The sequence below is a fragment of the Heptranchias perlo genome, chromosome 15 (assembly GCF_035084215.1).
Source record: "Heptranchias perlo isolate sHepPer1 chromosome 15, sHepPer1.hap1, whole genome shotgun sequence".
Classification (NCBI taxonomy): domain Eukaryota; kingdom Metazoa; phylum Chordata; class Chondrichthyes; order Hexanchiformes; family Hexanchidae; genus Heptranchias; species Heptranchias perlo.
This window is the reverse complement of record NC_090339.1, coordinates 9,073,350-9,092,388: the sequence shown is the minus strand read 5'-3', so window position 1 is coordinate 9,092,388 and position 19,039 is coordinate 9,073,350. Positions and strand designations below refer to the sequence as shown.

Here is a 19,039-nt window from a genome sequence, read left to right as displayed (position 1 = left end):
TGTTTATGGATAAGGATGGGATTTTTTTGTAATTTAATTTTTTACGTGTTAATGGTTATGTTTAGGTTTATACGCTGGGGTAGGTTTCGAACTGTCACGGCGATTTTTGTCGTGAAATCTGGTCATTTATTCTGACTGAATCAATCAGAAATAATGTTACAGAGATGGTTTTGGACCCTGATTGGTGCCTAATGACATGATTCTGACATCTGATTAGTTCTTGGTTCTTTGACCTTTGGGACCTGGTTGGCTGAGATTCTCAGATTTGATTGTTTGACAGGAAGTATTCTCTGTGTTTCTGATTTAATTGGTGGAAGGGAAGAGACTCTATGATGGGGCGTTCATACAGAGGTGAGTTTTAATAATAGAGGTTGACGATGAATAACAGTTTACCTCATGAAAGGGCATAAAAGTCCATGTTATGGTGATATCATATATAATACCTATCCATTTAAAAATAATTCATAGATTTTTGCCAACATCAATTTATTTTCAAAACATCATTTCAACTTGTTTGAACACTTTTTTCAAATCTTGTAACAGCAAAGCTCTTATTCACGCATAGATTATTAAAATCAAGTGATCAAGTGGCAAGAGCGAAAACAATAAAGCACAGCAAAAGCCCATTCTCTTTTTTTTCTAAATTTGTTTTGGAGGCTAAATCACCCCCTTCTTTTCTCCCCTTTCTGGATGTTTACTTTTAACCCAATACCCCTGACAGAGAGGACAGGCAAACAGCCTGCCCCTAGGCCTCCACCTGTGGTACCCTTACACAAAGACATGGTTGGACTTTGTAACATGTGGGTTACATAGTCTGCTCTCACTCGGTGGTGTTTTTTTTATATCGCTGCTCCTCATACATTATAAACTTGACCCAGTGAGCTTCTTCAACCTGTTTTGATGTTTGTGTCACTTTCTCTGCAATTTCGACATGTTTACCTAACTGTATTCAATGTGCGGAACAGACTTCCAGATAGAATAGCGGAAGCAAGAATCCTGGAATTACCTAATGAACATTTGGATACTACAATGGGGGGATGTTAGGATCTCTTTGGATGGTTGAATTAAGATGGGCCAAATGGCCTCCCTTACCTGTAATCATTTTGTTTCACACAACAGGCAGTATTAGGTGACATTTTTTTCAATGTAAAATGCATACAGTAGGTCTTTTTATTTATTTACATTTTTCTTAGATTGTTGTTCAATTAAAATTTTTGGTTGGGAAAAGGAAATATCTTTTTACCTCTCTCTCTCTGGGTTCTTGGTCCCAGGTGGGGTGGCAGCTGAAGAACCTCGTCAACGCACTCCGAGAGGATCCCAATGGGGTCATATTGACTCTGAAAAAACGACCACAGAATACGCTCACTACCGCCCCTGCTCTGCTGAAGAATGTGAGATGGAAACCCTTAGCCCTACAGGTAAACTGAACCCTCATTATGTTGCAGTCTGATGCTCTTGGATTGAAGTTCTGTCGGCATGTCAAATGTGTCCAATAAAAATGCTGAAAAGTTCAATTTTAAGACGGAAGGGTAAATGGCTTCCTAAGTGCACCATGGTAACTAATTATAAAGCATGCCTGCATGAATTCTATTTTTAGATACAATTCTCTCTCTCATTTAAAATGCAGATCAACGGTCATCATATTTACCCTTTCCTTTCTAGCTGAGCAAATGTATAGCAATTTTTTCTTGCAATCTTTTAATGAATCAAGCGATCATTCTATTATAAGCTACTGTGTTCCTTTTCATTCACAATGGTTGATACTGAATGAGGTTTCAACACCAGTCTAAACCCTCTTGGCTGCCTGGCTCTGCTGTATTAGACAGCCGTGCTACTGCATTTTTATGTCATCCTAATATATTTTTAGATTACTCCAGATCTTAATAAACCAATTTAGGTACCAAGTTGTTGCACATTTGAATGACAGTATAGTAACTAAATCAATTTAATAACTCATTTATTTCCCTCTAGAAGGCAGAACAGTTAAAGACTGTTCACTTGAGAGTAAAACATAGCGTATCTTTATAGTGCTTTGCTACTTTGTAACATCCAGATAATTTCTCATTTAAAAGATGTTCGTCTTCATAAGCTCTTCATTTACAAGATTCAGTGCCATATCCAGGGTTGCGTTTTAGCATCAATGAAATATGCTGCAGTAATAAAGGGAGCAGGCCTTGTTCAATTACTGGACTCATCATTTAAAGCCGTCCTGGAGTGATGCCCTCAGTGCTCACTTTAATAAACATATTGGCTCTCCCTGCTGGCAGCAAATATCATAATGCAGGAAGAAACAATTCTGTATTTGGATAAATACTTGAAGGGGAAAAATTTGTAGGGCTATGGGAAAAAAGCAGGGGAGTGGGACTAATTGGATAGCTCTTTCAAAGAGCTGGCACAGACATGATGGGCCGAATGGCCTCCTTTGCTGTATGATTCCATAATTTACTTGGGTTGCACTTACAGAAAGGAAGAACTTGCATTCACATAGAGCTTTATCACATCTCTCAGAAATGTCCCAAGTGCATCGAAAAAACTGACATTTTACCCCTATCCAATAAAAGCAGCAAGTTGATAGTGTCTGTAGTTCTGTGGATAACCTAGTCTCCTCTGGTTGCTATGTATAGCGACATTGTAAGTACATTTGTGAAGGTTTCCTTGGTCTGCTGCTTCTAAAGCGACTGTTCTTTCAGAAGCTGTTGAGAAATACTGACAGAGGAAATCTTCACAAACTTATTTACGGTCTCACTACAACTAATGATGGGAGGAATTTTTACTCCCTGACTGACTTGCGGTGTTACCCAGCCCTTGGCAATTGTCAACTGGATGAGATTTTTTTTCTGCGTAAAGCAAATCTCAGATACTATTTAAGGAAAAAAGGAATAACTGATGGGCTGATGTAGCAGTGTTTTGTTTTATTCGTTCATGGGATGTGGACGTCGCTGGCGAGGCCAGAATTTATTGCCCATCCCTAATTGCCCTTGCGAAGGTGGTAGTGAGCCGCCTTCTTGAACCGCTGCAGTCCGTGTGGTGAAGGTTCTCCCACAGTGCTGTTAGGAAGGGAGTTCCAGGATTTTGACCCAGCGACGATGAAGGAATGGTGATATATTTCCAAGTCGGGATGGTGTGTGACTTGGAGGGGAACGTGCAGGTGGTGTTGTTCCCATGTGCCTGCTGCCCTTGTCCTTCTAGGTGGTAGAGGTCGCAGGTTTGGGAGGTGCTGTCGAAGAAGCCTTGGCGAGTTGCTGCAGTGCATCCTGTGGATGATACACACTGCAGCCACTGTGCGCCGGTGGTGAAGGGAGTGAATGTTTAGGGTGTTTGATGGGGTGCCAATCAAGCAGGCTGCTTTGTCCTGGATGGTGTCGAGCTTCTTGAGCTGCACTCATCCAGGCAAATGGAGAGTATTCATCACACTCCTGACTTGTGCCTTGTAGATGGTGGAAAGGCTTTGGGGAGTCAGGAGGTGAGTCACTCGCCGCAGAATACCCAGCCTCTGACCTGCTCTTGTAGCCACAGTATTTATATGGCTGGTCCAGTTAAGTTTCTGCTTAGTGGTGACCCCCAGGATGTTGATGGTGTGGGATTCGGCGATGGTAATTCCGTTGAATGTAGGGTGTTCACTTAATATAAATATTACATTGAAACAAATATAATTTTTGAATAATTTAGCGATGACTAAAATTAAACTGACTCAAAACCTCTTTGTAATGTTTTTTAGTACTGTAATGTCTAATGACTTAATCCATCAAGCACACATAAAACTTATTTTGATTTATTTTTATATTAGTTATACCATTATCATCAACACTATTACAGAAGTGAGGCCCGAGGTTAAAACATCTGAACCTGGAAATGGCTGTTGGAAACGTGTGTAGATGAAGAGTTCCACTGTCCATTGTTCTAACAGAGGTGTTACCCCATTTAAAATCAATGGGTTAGCACCTGTTTTAAAATAGTGGACAAAGGAATGTCATGATGTGGAGATGCCGGTGATGGACTGGGGTTAACAATTGTAAACAATTTTACAACACCAAGTTATAGTCCAACGATTTTATTTTAAAATAAAATCGTTGGACTATAGAGTTATGCAGCACGGATAGAGGCCCTTCGGCCCATCGTGTCCGCGCCGATAACTTGGTGTTGTAAAATTGTTTACAAAAGGAATGTCACGCCAACACTTTTAGCACTAATCTGCTCATATCACCCAACAGTCATTTGTTTTCCAAGAACACCTACAACAATGGTGATGACTAAATAGCGACAATGACAAAACAAACCTTCTTTAAATAAATTTTACAACCCTTACAATGCTTTTCAATGGATTGATCTGATTAAAATCGTGAATGTTTCCTAGCTTGAATAATTAGGTTGAAACATCATGTAATTTTAGTTTTTCAAATAAAAATGAAACCGCTGAATATACCCATGTCCAATATTGTAGTCATGATGTGGAGATGCCGGTGATGGACTAAATGTCAGGAGCTCCTTGAAGCCTACGCTCCTGACATTTACCTGAGGAAGGAGGAAGCCTCCGAAAGCTTGTAGATTTCAAATAAAAATCGTTGGACTATAACTTGGTGTTGTAAAATTGTTTACAATATTGTAGTGGAATTGAATGAATTATTTATAGAACAATTCTACAGAGCTGACCGCTGGTTGTCATGTTTATGGTTCTTCCCAGGTTAGTTGGCACAGGATTTATCATCGGAGAAGAACTAAATATAAATGTTGAAATGTCACCAAGCTGGCTTTATGTATTGCATAGAATTATATAGAATATACAGCGCAGAAACAGGCCATTCGGCCCAATATGTCCATTCCGGTGTTTATGCTCCACACGAGCCTCCTTCCACCCTTCTTCATCTAACCCTAACAGCATATCCTTTGATTCCTTTCTCCCTCATGTGTTTATCTAGCTTCCCCTTAAATACATCTATGCTAGTCGCCTCAACTACTCCATGTGGTAGTGAGTTCCACATTCTAACCACTCTGGGTAAAGAAGTTTCTCCTGAATTCCCGATTGGATTTATTAGTGACTATCTTATATTTATGGCCCCTAGTCCTGGTCTCCCCCACAAGTGGAAACATCTTCTCTACATGTTATAGTGTCAGCTTCACTCAGTTAGTGGCACTCCTGCCTCTGAGTCAAAAGGTTGTGGGTTCAAGCCCCAATCCAGGAATTGAGCACATATTATTGGGCTGACACGTCAGTAAGCTGACTTTCACATGAGAGGTTAAACCAAGGTTCCATCCTCCTGTTAAGGTGGACATAGAAGATCCCATGACACGATTTGAAGAAGAACAAATGAGTCCTCCTGGTGTCCTGGCCAACATTTCTTCTGCAACAATACCATCAATGACTGACTGAGGGTCTGACGTTTTTGTAACACGTGCCAAGAACAGTTATGCTGTTGATATGTAAGGATGCTCAGTGGTAATTTGCAGGGCTGACTAGTTTGTCTCTGGCACTAATTGTATGTCACTTTCATCTTCTCCAGCCAGTCATTCCAACAAGTCCTACAAGCAGCTCCACAACACCAACTAGCACCATTGGCATGTCATCAAAGTATGACAGTTCTACACTTCATGACGTCTTTATTCTATCTCCCCTTTCAGGAATCTACGGTCCCAGGTAAGTCTTTATGTGGGGATTTCCTGTTCTATCTTAAACACTGGTCAATCGTCACTAGCTGAAAATGCCAACTTTCAGTCTTTTCAAATCAGCTGTTGTTGATAAATGTAGCAAATACATTCATGTTTATTCTTGTGTCACTGAAAATGTCCCTGTTAATGAAAGTTAATGCTTAACATGATATTTTTTTTGTGGTGTTTCTGACATTCGTGTCCTCAGATTGCCTATTCACCATGTACCCCTTTTGCCTTGCGAATCCAAATTGCACATTGCACAGAGAACACTATCACTGTTCAAAGAGTATAAAACAAAACACTCTTGCATACTACAGCATGATCTTCCAACTAAGCTAACTTTTGAGAGCCATCAAACTCACTTTAAAAGGAGTGGCAACTGAACCTATGCCAAAAGGCAACACATTTTGAATCCTTGGGACTTCTGGTTGTTTTTTGACTGTTTATTTTTCTTGCTTTAAGGGATGAAATGGGGATATTGCCTTGTGACGACATTGGCAAGTATGGAATGGCAAAGTCTGGGATGAAAGGTTCTGAATCTTCCAGCTACTTCCTGGATCACGAAAGTGGAAAATACTACACACTAATGGAAGGAGAAGGTCTGCCCATGAGTTCTGAATACGAGAGAGGGAGAGCAACTGGTATCCGGAGAAGAGAGAAAACACCAACTCATGGTTGGTATCTGTCTTGTGTTTTGGAACGTTTCACTGTTTTTTTTAAATAGCTATATTTTTTTCAGTTGAAAGTGTGTCAGAATCTATCCTGTCCTCTGGAGATGGCACATAATGCTGAGAGACTTCCAAAAGGGGAAAGCAAAATGAGAAAATAAAATAAAGGTAGCTTCAAAATAGATATGAAACTGTGCTGTCCACCTAACTTGTTTGTACTTAGTTTAACCCTGTGATTGCTGACTGGCTAACTAAGTGCTTCCCCCAAGCAACTAATTATCGCAGCGAGACCTAAATTCATATATTGAAAAATATGGTCCTTGGTAAAGAGTAGTGGGAGGTTTGAAGAAAGTACAAGCAGACAAATTGTCCAAAGAGCATACAGGCATATGAACACAGGAAAGGACCAGCTGGTCTATCAAGGCTGTCCCATCTGTCATGGTGCAATTTACGCACAATGTGACCCCCATCCAAAATTTAGGAACAAAACTCTGGGAAATTCCTAATCCCGAAGCTGATCAAACAAGTTCTCGGAGAGCATGGTCACTGGGCCGTGTTGACTGGGAGATACAGTCCCACGATATTCACCTAAATTTTATATGTAGTTAAGTCAGCCACACTCAGCTGCAAATCCAGCTCCATTTTGAGATGTTTGCCAGTGAATCTGCATGAGCTGGCAACGTGTTCCATGAAAAGACTTAATGACATCTAACCTAATTCTATACTTCCATTGATGAAAAGAAAGACTTTCATTTATTCTTCGCCCTCTCACTTCATACATATTACTTTTTGAAGTGCAACCACAGTTGTCATGTGGGTAAATGAAGCAGCCAATTTACACACAGCAAGGTCCTACAAACAGCAGTGAAATGGATGACCAGTTAACCTTTTTTTTGGAAGTGTTGGGTGAGGGAAAGAATGTTTGCCCAGGCACCAATAAAACTCCTTGTTTTTCTTAACCTCCACCTGAGCAGGCAGAGGGGACCTCAGTTCAATGTTAAAACTGAAAGATGGTGTCTCCGACAATGCAACGCTCCCTCAGTACCTCGCTAAGGTGTCAGCCTAGCTTATGCACTCAAGTCCTTGAGCAGTACCTGAACCCACAATCTTCCACTGTAGTGACGGAGGGGGTGAAATTCACCTTCAATGGGGGGGTGTAAAAGCGGTAGCGAATTGGCCGCCCATTAAATACCCATCTGATTTCTTTTTCCATTGACTAAAAGTCTCTTGTCCAAAGATATGTGGTGGGTCAGAGTGGCTGCTGACATAAGTGACAGCTGGTTGCTCCTGTGCTACTCCATGCATGCCACTGGTGAAGGAAATGCCTCATGATGGCTACTGATCTGTGCGAGTATGGATCAGTGTGCAGCTGAGGTTTTGCAATCCTTCCAGCATGGTTGCCAACAAGCCTACTCCAAGTGGGTTGAAACTAACTATAACAGCATCTTGGAGTTTGGACCCCAAAGTCTCCATAGCAGCAGTGGGCTTGTTCACGAGAGATGCTTCTACCAACCCCCCCCCTTTATGGCCTGCATAACTGATATTTTCATGTGCAGATGCTACTTTTGTTGCCACATACTCAGAGAGAATTCAGTGCAGGCGACTGGTGCTCCATGATATCACTCATGGCAGAGAACAGTGCATGTCTGAATCTTGGACTTCTCCACACAAACTAGACCACTTTCTAATATTGTGCGCGAAGCGACAAGTAGAACCATGGAAGTTTACAGCACAGAAAGAGGCTGTCCAGCCCATCGTGTCCATGCCAGCTCTTTGCTAGATCAATCCAAAACTAATCCGACTGCCCTACTTTCTCCCCATAGCCCCGTACCTTTTTCTGCTTCAAATATGTAGTACTGTATTGAATATATAAGTGACTTCTCAATATGGTCCTGGTGCTATACCAGACTCATTAAGATCTGTATCTCTATGCAACACAGTAGGAAAGAAAGATCTACATCTATGTAGTGCCTTATCATGTCTCAGAAACATCCAGAATCTCATCATGTATAAGGGCACTAAGCATGCTGGGTCTCTGGAATGTAAAAGTTGTCCCTTCATTAAGCACCAGCAAAGTTATGCTTTTCTCACCAGTGCTTGGTGCCTTGCCCTATGTTGGTTCATCGTCATCAATATTCACGTCTCCTGAGCAATGTGTAACTGCATTGCTGCCTGCTTCAATTGGAAGTGGTGACCATTAGTGCATAAGTGTGTGGTGCTTTTGAGATGTGGGTGGTTTCTTTTGGCTCTGAAGACAGCAGATGGTACATCATAGATACATAAGCACACTTATACATTTGGGTACTGCTTTGTTATTACATGCACTATTATTACTTCTGAACAAGGTATGTGTATGGTCACATCTCATATAAACTTGTGCACATCGATACCACTGGTGCTGCCCCCCTCCCATTATCTCCACATTTGCAGCACTTTCTAAACACTTCCTCCTGAACATCAACCATTGCTTCCTCGTATGGAGTGAGTTCTTTAAGGCCACCTGTTAGACACCTTGCCCTCTTAGCTGTTCCCAGTTCTGCCTTTAAGCATCACAGCAGTGATTAATGAGACAGGGTGATTTGCCCCATGGACATTCCTTCCTGCAGTACATTCTGTCTCCCATCACACCTTGTATAATGGAATCTATATAACCGTGCAAATTTCTTTTCTAATACCTTTTTGCTTATGTTCCTCTGTTCCAGTACATCATCTTTTGCATTCTTTTTACAACTACAACTTTACCTCCACTGCATATATATCATGTGCTGCTACTTTACAGCAACCTTGTGCTTCACTTTTGTGAGCTTTGAGTTGTGCATCTTCTGCTGGACCTCTTAACAAGTCCTCCAAGTGGTGGAGACAGTGTTGATGCTGCCTGTCATGTACTGCCATGCACCATGCCTTCTTTGGTGCTATCGGGCTGCCATCTCTGACCAAAAATATCATCTCATCGCTCTGCTACTATGATTCCCAACACTTGTTGCTTCCTGGAGCTCTTCCAACTCTGACAGAATGACTTCACCCCTTATCGCACATACAGGTGACACAATATCATCACTCTTACTTGGTAAATGATTTTAAAAAATCCATGTAGGCATTAACACACTTATTTTAATGCCTTTGCTACAACAGCATGAAGAGGAATGTGTGTGCTTGCTAATGACCCCGGCTTCAGGGCTAAATGGGTTTATATCGACCAAGCATCTCAAGTTAGTACAAGCCTTTTAGTTCACTTCTTGGTATTTCTTTTCTTCTTTCCTGGTTTTTGCTGATCACATTACAATGTTATTATCCCTTTTGCTACCTCACAAATTTTCATTATTTTCTTACTGATCTCAAAATAGCAAACCACATATATCAGGAAACATCCATCTTTTAATATTTCACAGTCCACTACTCTCCCAAAAAGCATTGTGTGTGCGTGACAGCATATAGACTTCTCTCCATGAAACACTGGTGCTTTGCTGTGTTGTTAATCCTGATCCCAGCTTTTCATTATTTTCTTATCATCAAATCCTTTGTTTATAACTTTGATCCTTCGTATAGATCTTCTCAAGATTCCTTGGGATGGAAAATCTTCCATGCGACACAAAGTATATGAGCACGTAACATCTCTGGAATTACTCTGTGGGATATTAGCCTGTCAGCATGTAATGCCTTCACTGGAATTACTCTGTGGATATGAGTGTGACACTTAACATATTCCTCTGAACTTCCTCTCTGCTATTTTAACGAAAATGTCAAGCCATTTAAAATAAAACATTTAATGCCTTCGCTTAAATTGCAGAGAGAGGAATTTCAGAGGAATGTTGTGAGTGTTCATAGGCTCGTATCCAATGCTGTAACTGCTAATGCTTTAGTGATAAAGGAAAATCATAAATAAAGCACTAGCAGTTACTTGAATTGCTTTGGAACTAAAGAAAAATCAGAAATAGTCTTTAGTTAAAATGCAATTCAAGTTTTTCTCTCAGTCATATGTTTCTGACTTTCCTTTCTCTTTGCCCCTGGACATTGATGATTCATACTTTTATTGCTTTATGGTCCTTTGCTCTATCTCCTGTGAATGTGAGAAGCTTTTCTCAGTTAAACATCCTCTGATTGTTTTTGCCCCTCAGATTCATTTTCAATTCAGCTCTTTCTTTTTTTCAAAACTTCGATCCTGGGTGAAGATTTAATTTCTTGACTGAGTTCTTTTGCCTTTCATTTCTCTCAATAAATGTAAAATATTTTTAATTTGGTCATCACAAGTAAATTTTGTTTGATTTTCCTGTCATACTGTTGCACATTTTAAATCCTACTTTTCCTTTTTCTGATGGTAATCCAGCTTTTGAATAACTTCTCACTTTTGCCTGGAATTTGTACCATTCAGCTGGAGTTCTGAATTGAGGAAACATGTTAGATGAGTCTTCTAATCGGTAACAATCTCTTTCTCTCTATTATTTTGGGATATTTCTCCAGATTTGTTTATGATCACATCGTCAGTGACATGTTTTTGTTGGGTGGGGGTCATTTTCCTTTTCATGCACTCTCATTTACTTAGCACTTGAAATAATTCCTCCCCTCCCCTCCTCCCGACCAGTCTCTTCTTTTTCATCTTCACGCTCTTTGTCAGAATTCTGCATTACTCTGCCGATTCAATTTTTATCTGGAAAGTTACTTTCAAAATGACAGTTAATCTCCTTTGTTTCACATACAGACTAACAAATAATAATTAAGCCACAATGTGTCAACTTCTGGAGTTTATTTTAAATCCCCAGATGCTTTCCTATTATCACATAGTCTGAACTTCATAATCCTGAGAAAAACTTTTTCTCTTGCACTGTCGGAGGTGCCGTCTTTTGGATGAGACGTTAAACCGACGCCCTGTCTACCTTCTCAGGTAGACATAAAAGATCCCATGACACTATTCAAAGAACAGGGGCGTTCTCCCCAATGTCCTTGTCAATATTTATCTCTCAACCAACATCACTAAAATAGATTATCTGGTCATTATCTGTTTGTGGAATCTTGCTGTGCACAAATTAGTCATTACTGTTTGTGGAATCTTGCTGTGCACAAATTGGCTGCCCCATTTCCTACATTATAACAGTGACTACACTTCAAAAGTGCTTCATTGGCTGTAAAGCACTTTGGAACATCCTTAGGTTCATTCTTTGTTGGTTTGTTTCTTTCTTTCTCTTTCTTTCGTTCTTTCTTTCTCTATAATATGCACTAGCTCCTTCGAGTTTCCCGCTCTATACATTTCCCTTGAATCGCCCATCTGTTGCTTGTCTCCCAGACGAGGCAACCTTCTGAATCCATATTTTGTTCATTTTGAGCTATTTGCTCATCATACTTCAAATAAAAAAAGCCATCTGGATGGTTCCCCACACTTCAACAAACTTAAACCTGGCACATTTCTCCAACATTGTGAGATATTGGCCTAAATTTTAACCCCATGAATGGGTGGGTTGGGGGTGGGTGGGAAGGTAAAAATTGAAAAAACTATAACACGACCCCAACTCGCCTCCAACTCACCCACTTCCAGTTTTAATGGAGGCGGGTCGAGGGGCGGGCGACCAACCTGGTCTCAGGAGGTAGATCGGTTAGTGAAAGCTATTAAGGAAGTTGCTTGATTCCATTTTTACTGCTTTTTATTTGTAACTCCTGGTGGTCGAGATTACTGGGCCCTCAGCTTCATGCTACGTGAGAGGAGGCGAAAAGGCCCGGATCAATTTATTGTACTGCTTGTGGGCCAGGAGGAGCAGGAGTGTTTCCCCCAGGCCCAACAAGCCAACCTGCAGCGACCGCCCCCCGCAACCACGATCTCCGACCCTCCCCGTGATCTCCGACCCACCCCCACGATCTCCGACCCCCACGATCTCCGACCACCCCCCCCCCATGATCCCAGACTCCCAATGACTCCCGACCCCCTGATGACTCCTAACCCCCCCCCCCGATGACTGATCCCCGATGACTCCCGACCCCCCCGATTACCCCCGATCCCCCCATGACCCTGACCCTGTCTCCCCAATGACCGAACCCCCACGCCCCCATCGAAGACTTACCTGCTTGCTTCCGCTTCCTGGCTCTTTCCCTGTCCGACTGACAGCCAGCCTCAAGCTGGCTGGCCTGTCGGGCGGGAAGCTAACAAAAAAAACCTAAAAGAAGTCGCTACATCAAAATTGTAAGGCGTCCAGGAAACAGTACTTCCAGGTCAAGAAATCCCCCCCCCCCACCCTCTTCCCGGCTCTGGGTTAAAATTTACCCCATTTTGTTTGAGTCTATTCCACTGTACCACACAAAACATTGTAAGCCCCCCTATCTGTGTAAGTGCTGACTCGCAAATGATTCTACTTTTTATTGAAAGGCAAAAAATGTTAAACATATTTGAAATAACAAATAAGCCGAAATTTACTCTGATTGTCTTGCTGATGATGTTTTCTCCTTCACAATCGTTATGTTGTGTTGCAAACATCTGTTTTAGTGCCACTGTGTTGAGATATGTTCTATCCACACACGTGCGAACATCTTAATTACTGAGTCTTCTGAACGGGAGCTTTTCTTAAAAATAGCCTGTAGTTTCAAGGGGCCACCTAAGAGGACAAAGAATAAATTCATATTAGAGAGGGAAACAGAGGGAAAAGTCCTTTTTAAAATGACTGAAAGCTACCAAAATTGTGAGGGGAAATTAGAAAAAAAGGCAAGCGGTAATGCAAACCTATACACTGTTGGTTAGGCCACTGAGTATTGTGTTGAATTTTGGGTGTGCTATTTTAGGAAGGATGTCAAGGCAATGGAGAAGGTTCAGAAGGGATTTACTAAAGTGATACCAGCAATGAGAGGCTTTAGTTATAATGAGAGAGGCTAGAGAAACTGGGTCTCTTTTCACTAGAACAGAGAAGGTTAAGAGGAGATCTAATAGAGGTGTTGAACGTTTTGAGGGGTTTTGAGTGAGTCAGTAACCAGGGACTTTAAAGCAGGAAGGGAGAGCTGAATTTTTTTATGTAGGGAGTTGTCAGAACACAAGAACATAAGAAATAGGAGCAGGAGTAGGCCATTCGGCCCCTCGAGCCTGCTCCGCCATTCAATAAGCTCATGGCTGATCTTCAACCTCAACTCCACTTTCCCACCCAATCCCCATATCCCTTGATTCCCCTAGATTCCAAAAATCTATCTATCTCACCCTTGAACATATTCAACAACTCACCATCCACAGCCCTCTGGGGCAGAGAATTCCAAAGTTTCACAACCCTCTATGTGAAGAAATTCCTCCTCATCTCAGTCTTAAATGGCCGACACCTTATCCTGCGACTATGCCCCCTAGTTCTAGACTCTCCAGCCATGTAAAACAACCTCTCAGCATCTACCCTGTCAAGCCCCCTCGTATGTTTCAATGAGATCACCTCTCATTCTAAACTCTGGAGAGTATAGGCCCATTCTACTCAATCTCTCCTCATAGGACAACTCTCTCATCCCAGGAATCAATCTAGTGAACCTTCATTGCACCACCTCTAAGGCAAGTATATTCTTCCTTAGATAAGGAGACCAAAACTGTACACGGTACTCCAGGTGAGGTCTGACCAAAGCCCTGTACAATTGTAGTAAGACTTCCTTACTCTTGTACTCCAACCCCTTTGCAATAAAGGCCAACATGCCATTTGCCTTCCTTATTGCTTGCTGTACCTGCATGCTAACTTTTTGTGTTTCTTGTACAAGGACACCCAAATCTCTCTGAACACCAACATTTAATAGTTTCTCACCATTCAAAAAATATGTTTTTCCATTCTGCTTTTCTATTCTTCCTACCAAAGTGAATAACCTCACATTTCCCCACATTATACTCCATATGCCACCTTCTTGCCCACTCACCTAACCTGGCAATAGCCCTTTGTAGACTCTCTGTGTCTTCAGAGCTTACTTTTCCACCTAGCTTTGTATCATCAGCAAACTTGGATACACTACACTTGGTCCCTTCATCTACGTCATTAATATAGATTGTAGATAGCTGAGGCCCAAGCACTGATCCTTGCGACACTCTACTAGTTACAGCCTGCCAACCTGAAAATGACCCGTTTCTCCCTACTGTCTGTTTTCTGTCCATTAATCAATCCTCTATCCATGCTAATATAATACCCTCAACCCCATGAGCCCTTATCTTACCTTTTATGTGGCTTCTTATTGAATGCCTTTTGAAAATCCAAATACACTACATCCATTGGTTCCCCTTTATCTACCCTGCCAGTTACATCCTCAAAAACTCTAATAAATTTGTCAAACACGATTTCCCTTTCATAAAACCGTGTTGACTCTGCCTAATCAAATTATGATTTTCTAAGTGCCCTGTTGCCACATCCTTAATAATGGATTCCAGCATTTTCCCGACGTCTGATAACAGACTAACTGGTCTGTAGTTCCCTGTTTTCTCTCTCTCTCCTTTCTTGAATAGCAGGGTTACATTTGCTACCTGCCAATCCGCTGGGACCATTCTAGAATCGAGGGAATTTTGGAAGATCGTAACCAATGCATCCACTATCTCTACAGCCACTTCTTTTAGATCAGGTTCAGGGGATTTATCGGCCATTAGTTTCTCCAGTACTTTCTCTCTACTGATATTAATTACTTTAAGTTCCTCACTCTCATTAGCCCCTTAGTTCCTCATTGTTCCTGGTATGTTTTTTGTGACTTCTACTGTGAGGACAGTTACAAAATATTTGTTTAACATCTCTGCCATTTCCTTATTCCTCATTGTAATTTCTCCTGTCTCAGCTTCTAAGGGACCAACATTTACTTTTGCTCCTCTCTTCCTTTTTACATACTTGTAGAAACTCTTACAATCCGTTTTTATATTTTTTGCTAGTTTACTTTCATATTCTATTTTCTCCCTTTTTATCAATTTTTTGATCATCCTTTGCTGGTTTCTAAAACTATCCCAATCCTCAGGCTTACTACTCTTCTTCGCATATTATAGGCCTCTTCTTTTAATCTAATACTATGCGTAACTTCTTTAGTTAACCATGGATGAATCACTTTTCCTGTGGAGTTTTTATTTCTCAATGGAATGTATATTCATTGAGAATATTGACACATTTCTTTAAATGTTTGCCATTGCTTATCGACTGTCATACCTTTTAATCTAATTTCCCAACCTACCTGAGTCAACTCCCCCCTCATACCTATGTAATCGGCTTTATTTAAGTTTAAGACTCTAGTTTTGGTCTTAAGTACGTCACTCTCAAACTCAATGTGAAATTCTATCATATTATGATCACTCTTCCCCAGAGGATCCTTTACTGTAAGATTACTAATTAACCCTGTCTCATTACACAATGCAAGATCTAAAATAGCCTGTTCCCTGGTTGGTTCCATGATGTATTGTTCTAGGAAACTGTCTCGAATACATTCCATAAACTCGTCCTCCAGACTGCCTTTGCCAATTTGATTTGATTTGATTAGGGCATGGAATGCCCCTTGAGAAGCAGAGGTGGAACCAGAATGCGTAACTGCTTTTAGAAAGCAAAGTGAATAATATTTGAAAGGAAAAATTTGAAAATTCAGAAAGCTGCTACAGGTTGGCGGGCTAAATATGTTCCTTCTGTGCTGTAAAGTTCCATGATTCTAACTACTGGCATACAATTCATATGGTCAAAAATCGACAAATTCCTTGGTTTAGTTTTCAAGCTAAAGTTCTGGCCATTTCCCTTTTAACACAAAATGCATCCAAAATATTGTTTCCTTGGTTCTAAAGAACATTTATTATAAAAAAAAATGTGACATTAAAATTTTCTTGATTACACTTACAATTCTCCATAGCAATGGTTCACAAACCCTTTCTGCTTCTATAGGGGTAGAGCTCCTGTACTTTGCAGAACTCTGTTACAAAATCATGGAGAGAGTCTTGAAAGTAGATCTCCTGCCCCCTCCCTCCTATCTCGATTGTCTGGCAAACGAAAGAAGAACAAATAAAACTTGCACTGATATAACAAAACATCCTCAGGATACCCCAAAGTGCTTCACAATGAATTACTTTTGAACTAGAATCACCGTTGTTTTGTAGGCAAACACGACAGTCAATTTGAGCAAAACATCAATTTCTTAGGCCAAACCTATATAAATATATTGTGCCTTGAGCTGAACACCCTCAATTGTGGTACCCTCAGAGAGAGTAACTTTTCACATCTCTGCTTGCTTCCTGAATTGACCTGGTGATGTCGGTTACAGGAGCAATCTTGGAGCCACGTTTCCCCCATTAAAACAGTGACTACATTTCAAAAGTACTTAATTGGCTGTAAAGCGCTTGAGACGTCCTGAGGTCGTGAACGGCACTATATAAATGAAAGTTCTTTCTTTCTTTGCTCCACTGACTTCAATACGACCAGGCACTTCAGACTGGCCTGGACAACAATCCATAGCCACCTGATCCTGGTAAGTCCTCTTCCAACTGAAAATCCAGCCATGTCCAACCAATGTTGATTGTTTGAAGGGTTGGGTAGCTCTAGGTTGGCCCTCAGGCCAGTGCAGAGTGCTGGTTCATATTGAAGTTAATGGAGGTGTTCTGGTACTGCCCTGTAGCTTGTATCACCAGACTGATTTAGGAGGGAAACAAATCTATCAAGTGCCATCCTCTGTGAGGATACATGCAAGGCACCCTGTGTCCCACATCACCAGGACAACTGTTGGCGGAGTGGAAATGTTAAATCTTGGCAATACAAAAACATTTAATACAAGTTACAACATACTGTTATACACTGATGATTAGCAACATCCTTCTGCTTCCAGATAATATGCATTTTATTTGTACGGTCTCCAATACATCCTTAACTCATTCTATTTTTAGCTTGTGTTTGTTTTTCTACATTGAAGGCACTATATAAATGTAAGTTGTTTTTGTTTCTGTCTTCTAAAAAGTACTCTTAATAACAAGGCCTATGAAATTACCTCTCATTTTCAAAGGTTCCCACCATCATTTAACTTAATTTCTAGGTAATTGAAATCGCCCCTAATTATTCCTCCTCCTTCCCCTGAAACTCTTGTTTCTTGCTTGATTAATTAGGTCAATTTCTTCGTTTGGCCCACTGATCATTAATTCTCAGTCATTAATTTCAAGCATTTGTTATCTCAAATTTCCACCCAAGTAACCTCATCTGGGGTTAAATCATTTTGTTTGATTAGTTGTCATATTTTCTCTTATTAATAACACTGCTCTTTTCAAATCATTTTCCCATTTTGCCTAAATATTTCCAAACCACTGAAGTAACCTTTACTGAATGTCACCACATATCAAGGACATCAAGTACATTGACAGTGAGCGTGCATACTGCTAATGCAGAAAAATAAAAATACAATAGATCCCTCCCCTCAGTTTACAAATAAAATTGTATCTACTGTAACAATACCATTGTATAATTTAATTGTTACATTCTATCCTTGCTCTTCAATTAATGATTACAAGTTGCTCGAAACTCACTGTTGTGGATTTTGATGATTGCTCAATTAGTTGCTCGGGCGGTAACCTGGTAATCACCGCTATGGTGCATTTACACTGTAGCAACTGGTCTGAGACATTGCATTGTTTATGTTGCTTGTCTCCTGCCTGGCTGGAACTTAATCTTTAGGGTAAAGCTCTTGGATACACGCATACACAGTGCTCCCATTCCAGTAGTTTGAAATGTAAATGTTTAGAGAGCGGGAAGTGGACAATGTGTGCTCTCTAAACCTTTAAATTAGGCTCAGGTGCAAAGTGTCTGGAGGTCCATTGGACTCTCCGAGCCCTTTGCAAACCAGTTTCGACACTGCACTGGATTTACACTCCATGTGGTATTAGTCAAAATGGTGTGGGCCCACTGCCTCCAGAGAGTGTCACTCTGCTTCGCTCATGAGTCAGCTCAGACCCTGACTCTGGGTTTACACTGCCAACTTATCCTCAAAGCAAGGCAGTACCTTACACAAGTAACCTTGTACAAGGCAATGATTAGTCCACACTTAGAATACTGTGGGCAGTTTTGATTTCCCTAATGTAGAACTGGCATTAAAGCCACAGAGAGCTTGCAGTGTAGATTCATGTGGATGACACCAGGGATGAGAAACTACTTATCAGGAGAGATTTGAGATACTGGGACTATTTCTACTGAAGCAAAGAAGGTTAAGAGGAGATTTAGCAGAGGTTTTCAAAATCATGAAGTGTTTTGATGGGGTGAATAGGGAAAGACTATTTCCTCTGGTTGGGGAGTTAGTAACAAGATGCTCATCAACTTAAAATTACATAGAATAGAAATTACAGCACAGAAGCAGGCTGTTCGGCCGAACTGTTCTATGCTGGTGTTTATGCTCCACACGAGTCTACTCCCTTTCCCAGCTATTCATAATATGCATCAATGATTTGGATGAGGGTACCAAATGTAATATTTCCAAGTTTGCTGATGAAACAAAACTAGGTGGGAATATGAGTTGTGTGGAGGATGCAAAGAGGCTTCAAGGCGATTTAGATAAGTTGAGTGAGTGGGCAAATAATTGTGAAGTTATCCACTCCGGAAGGAAAAACAGAATGGAAGAGTATTATTTAAATGGTGATGGATTGGGAAATGTTGATGTACAAAGGGACCTGGGTGTCCTTGTACACTAGTCTCTGAAAGCAAACATTCAGGTGCAGTAAGCAGTTAAGAAGGCAAATGGTATGCTGGCCTTTGTTGCAAGAGGATTTGGGTACAGGAGCAAGGATGTCTTACTGCAGTTATACAGGGTCTTGG

At 40.9% G+C, this 19,039-nt stretch overlaps 1 protein-coding gene across 9 annotated transcripts in view; it reads left to right on the top strand.

The window, feature by feature from the left end:
- si:ch211-26b3.4 (connector enhancer of kinase suppressor of ras 2) overlaps window positions 1-19,039 on the top strand; it is a 648,212-nt gene that overhangs the window by 359,168 nt on the left and 270,005 nt on the right. For all 9 annotated transcript variants that reach the window (XM_067996824.1, XM_067996823.1, XM_067996829.1 and 6 more), the window contains 3 exons: window positions 1,272-1,418; window positions 5,499-5,632; window positions 6,109-6,320. In XM_067996824.1, coding sequence (XP_067852925.1) covers window positions 1,272-1,418; window positions 5,499-5,632; window positions 6,109-6,320 — 493 coding nt within the window. The remainder of the gene's footprint in view (window positions 1-1,271; window positions 1,419-5,498; window positions 5,633-6,108; window positions 6,321-19,039) is intronic.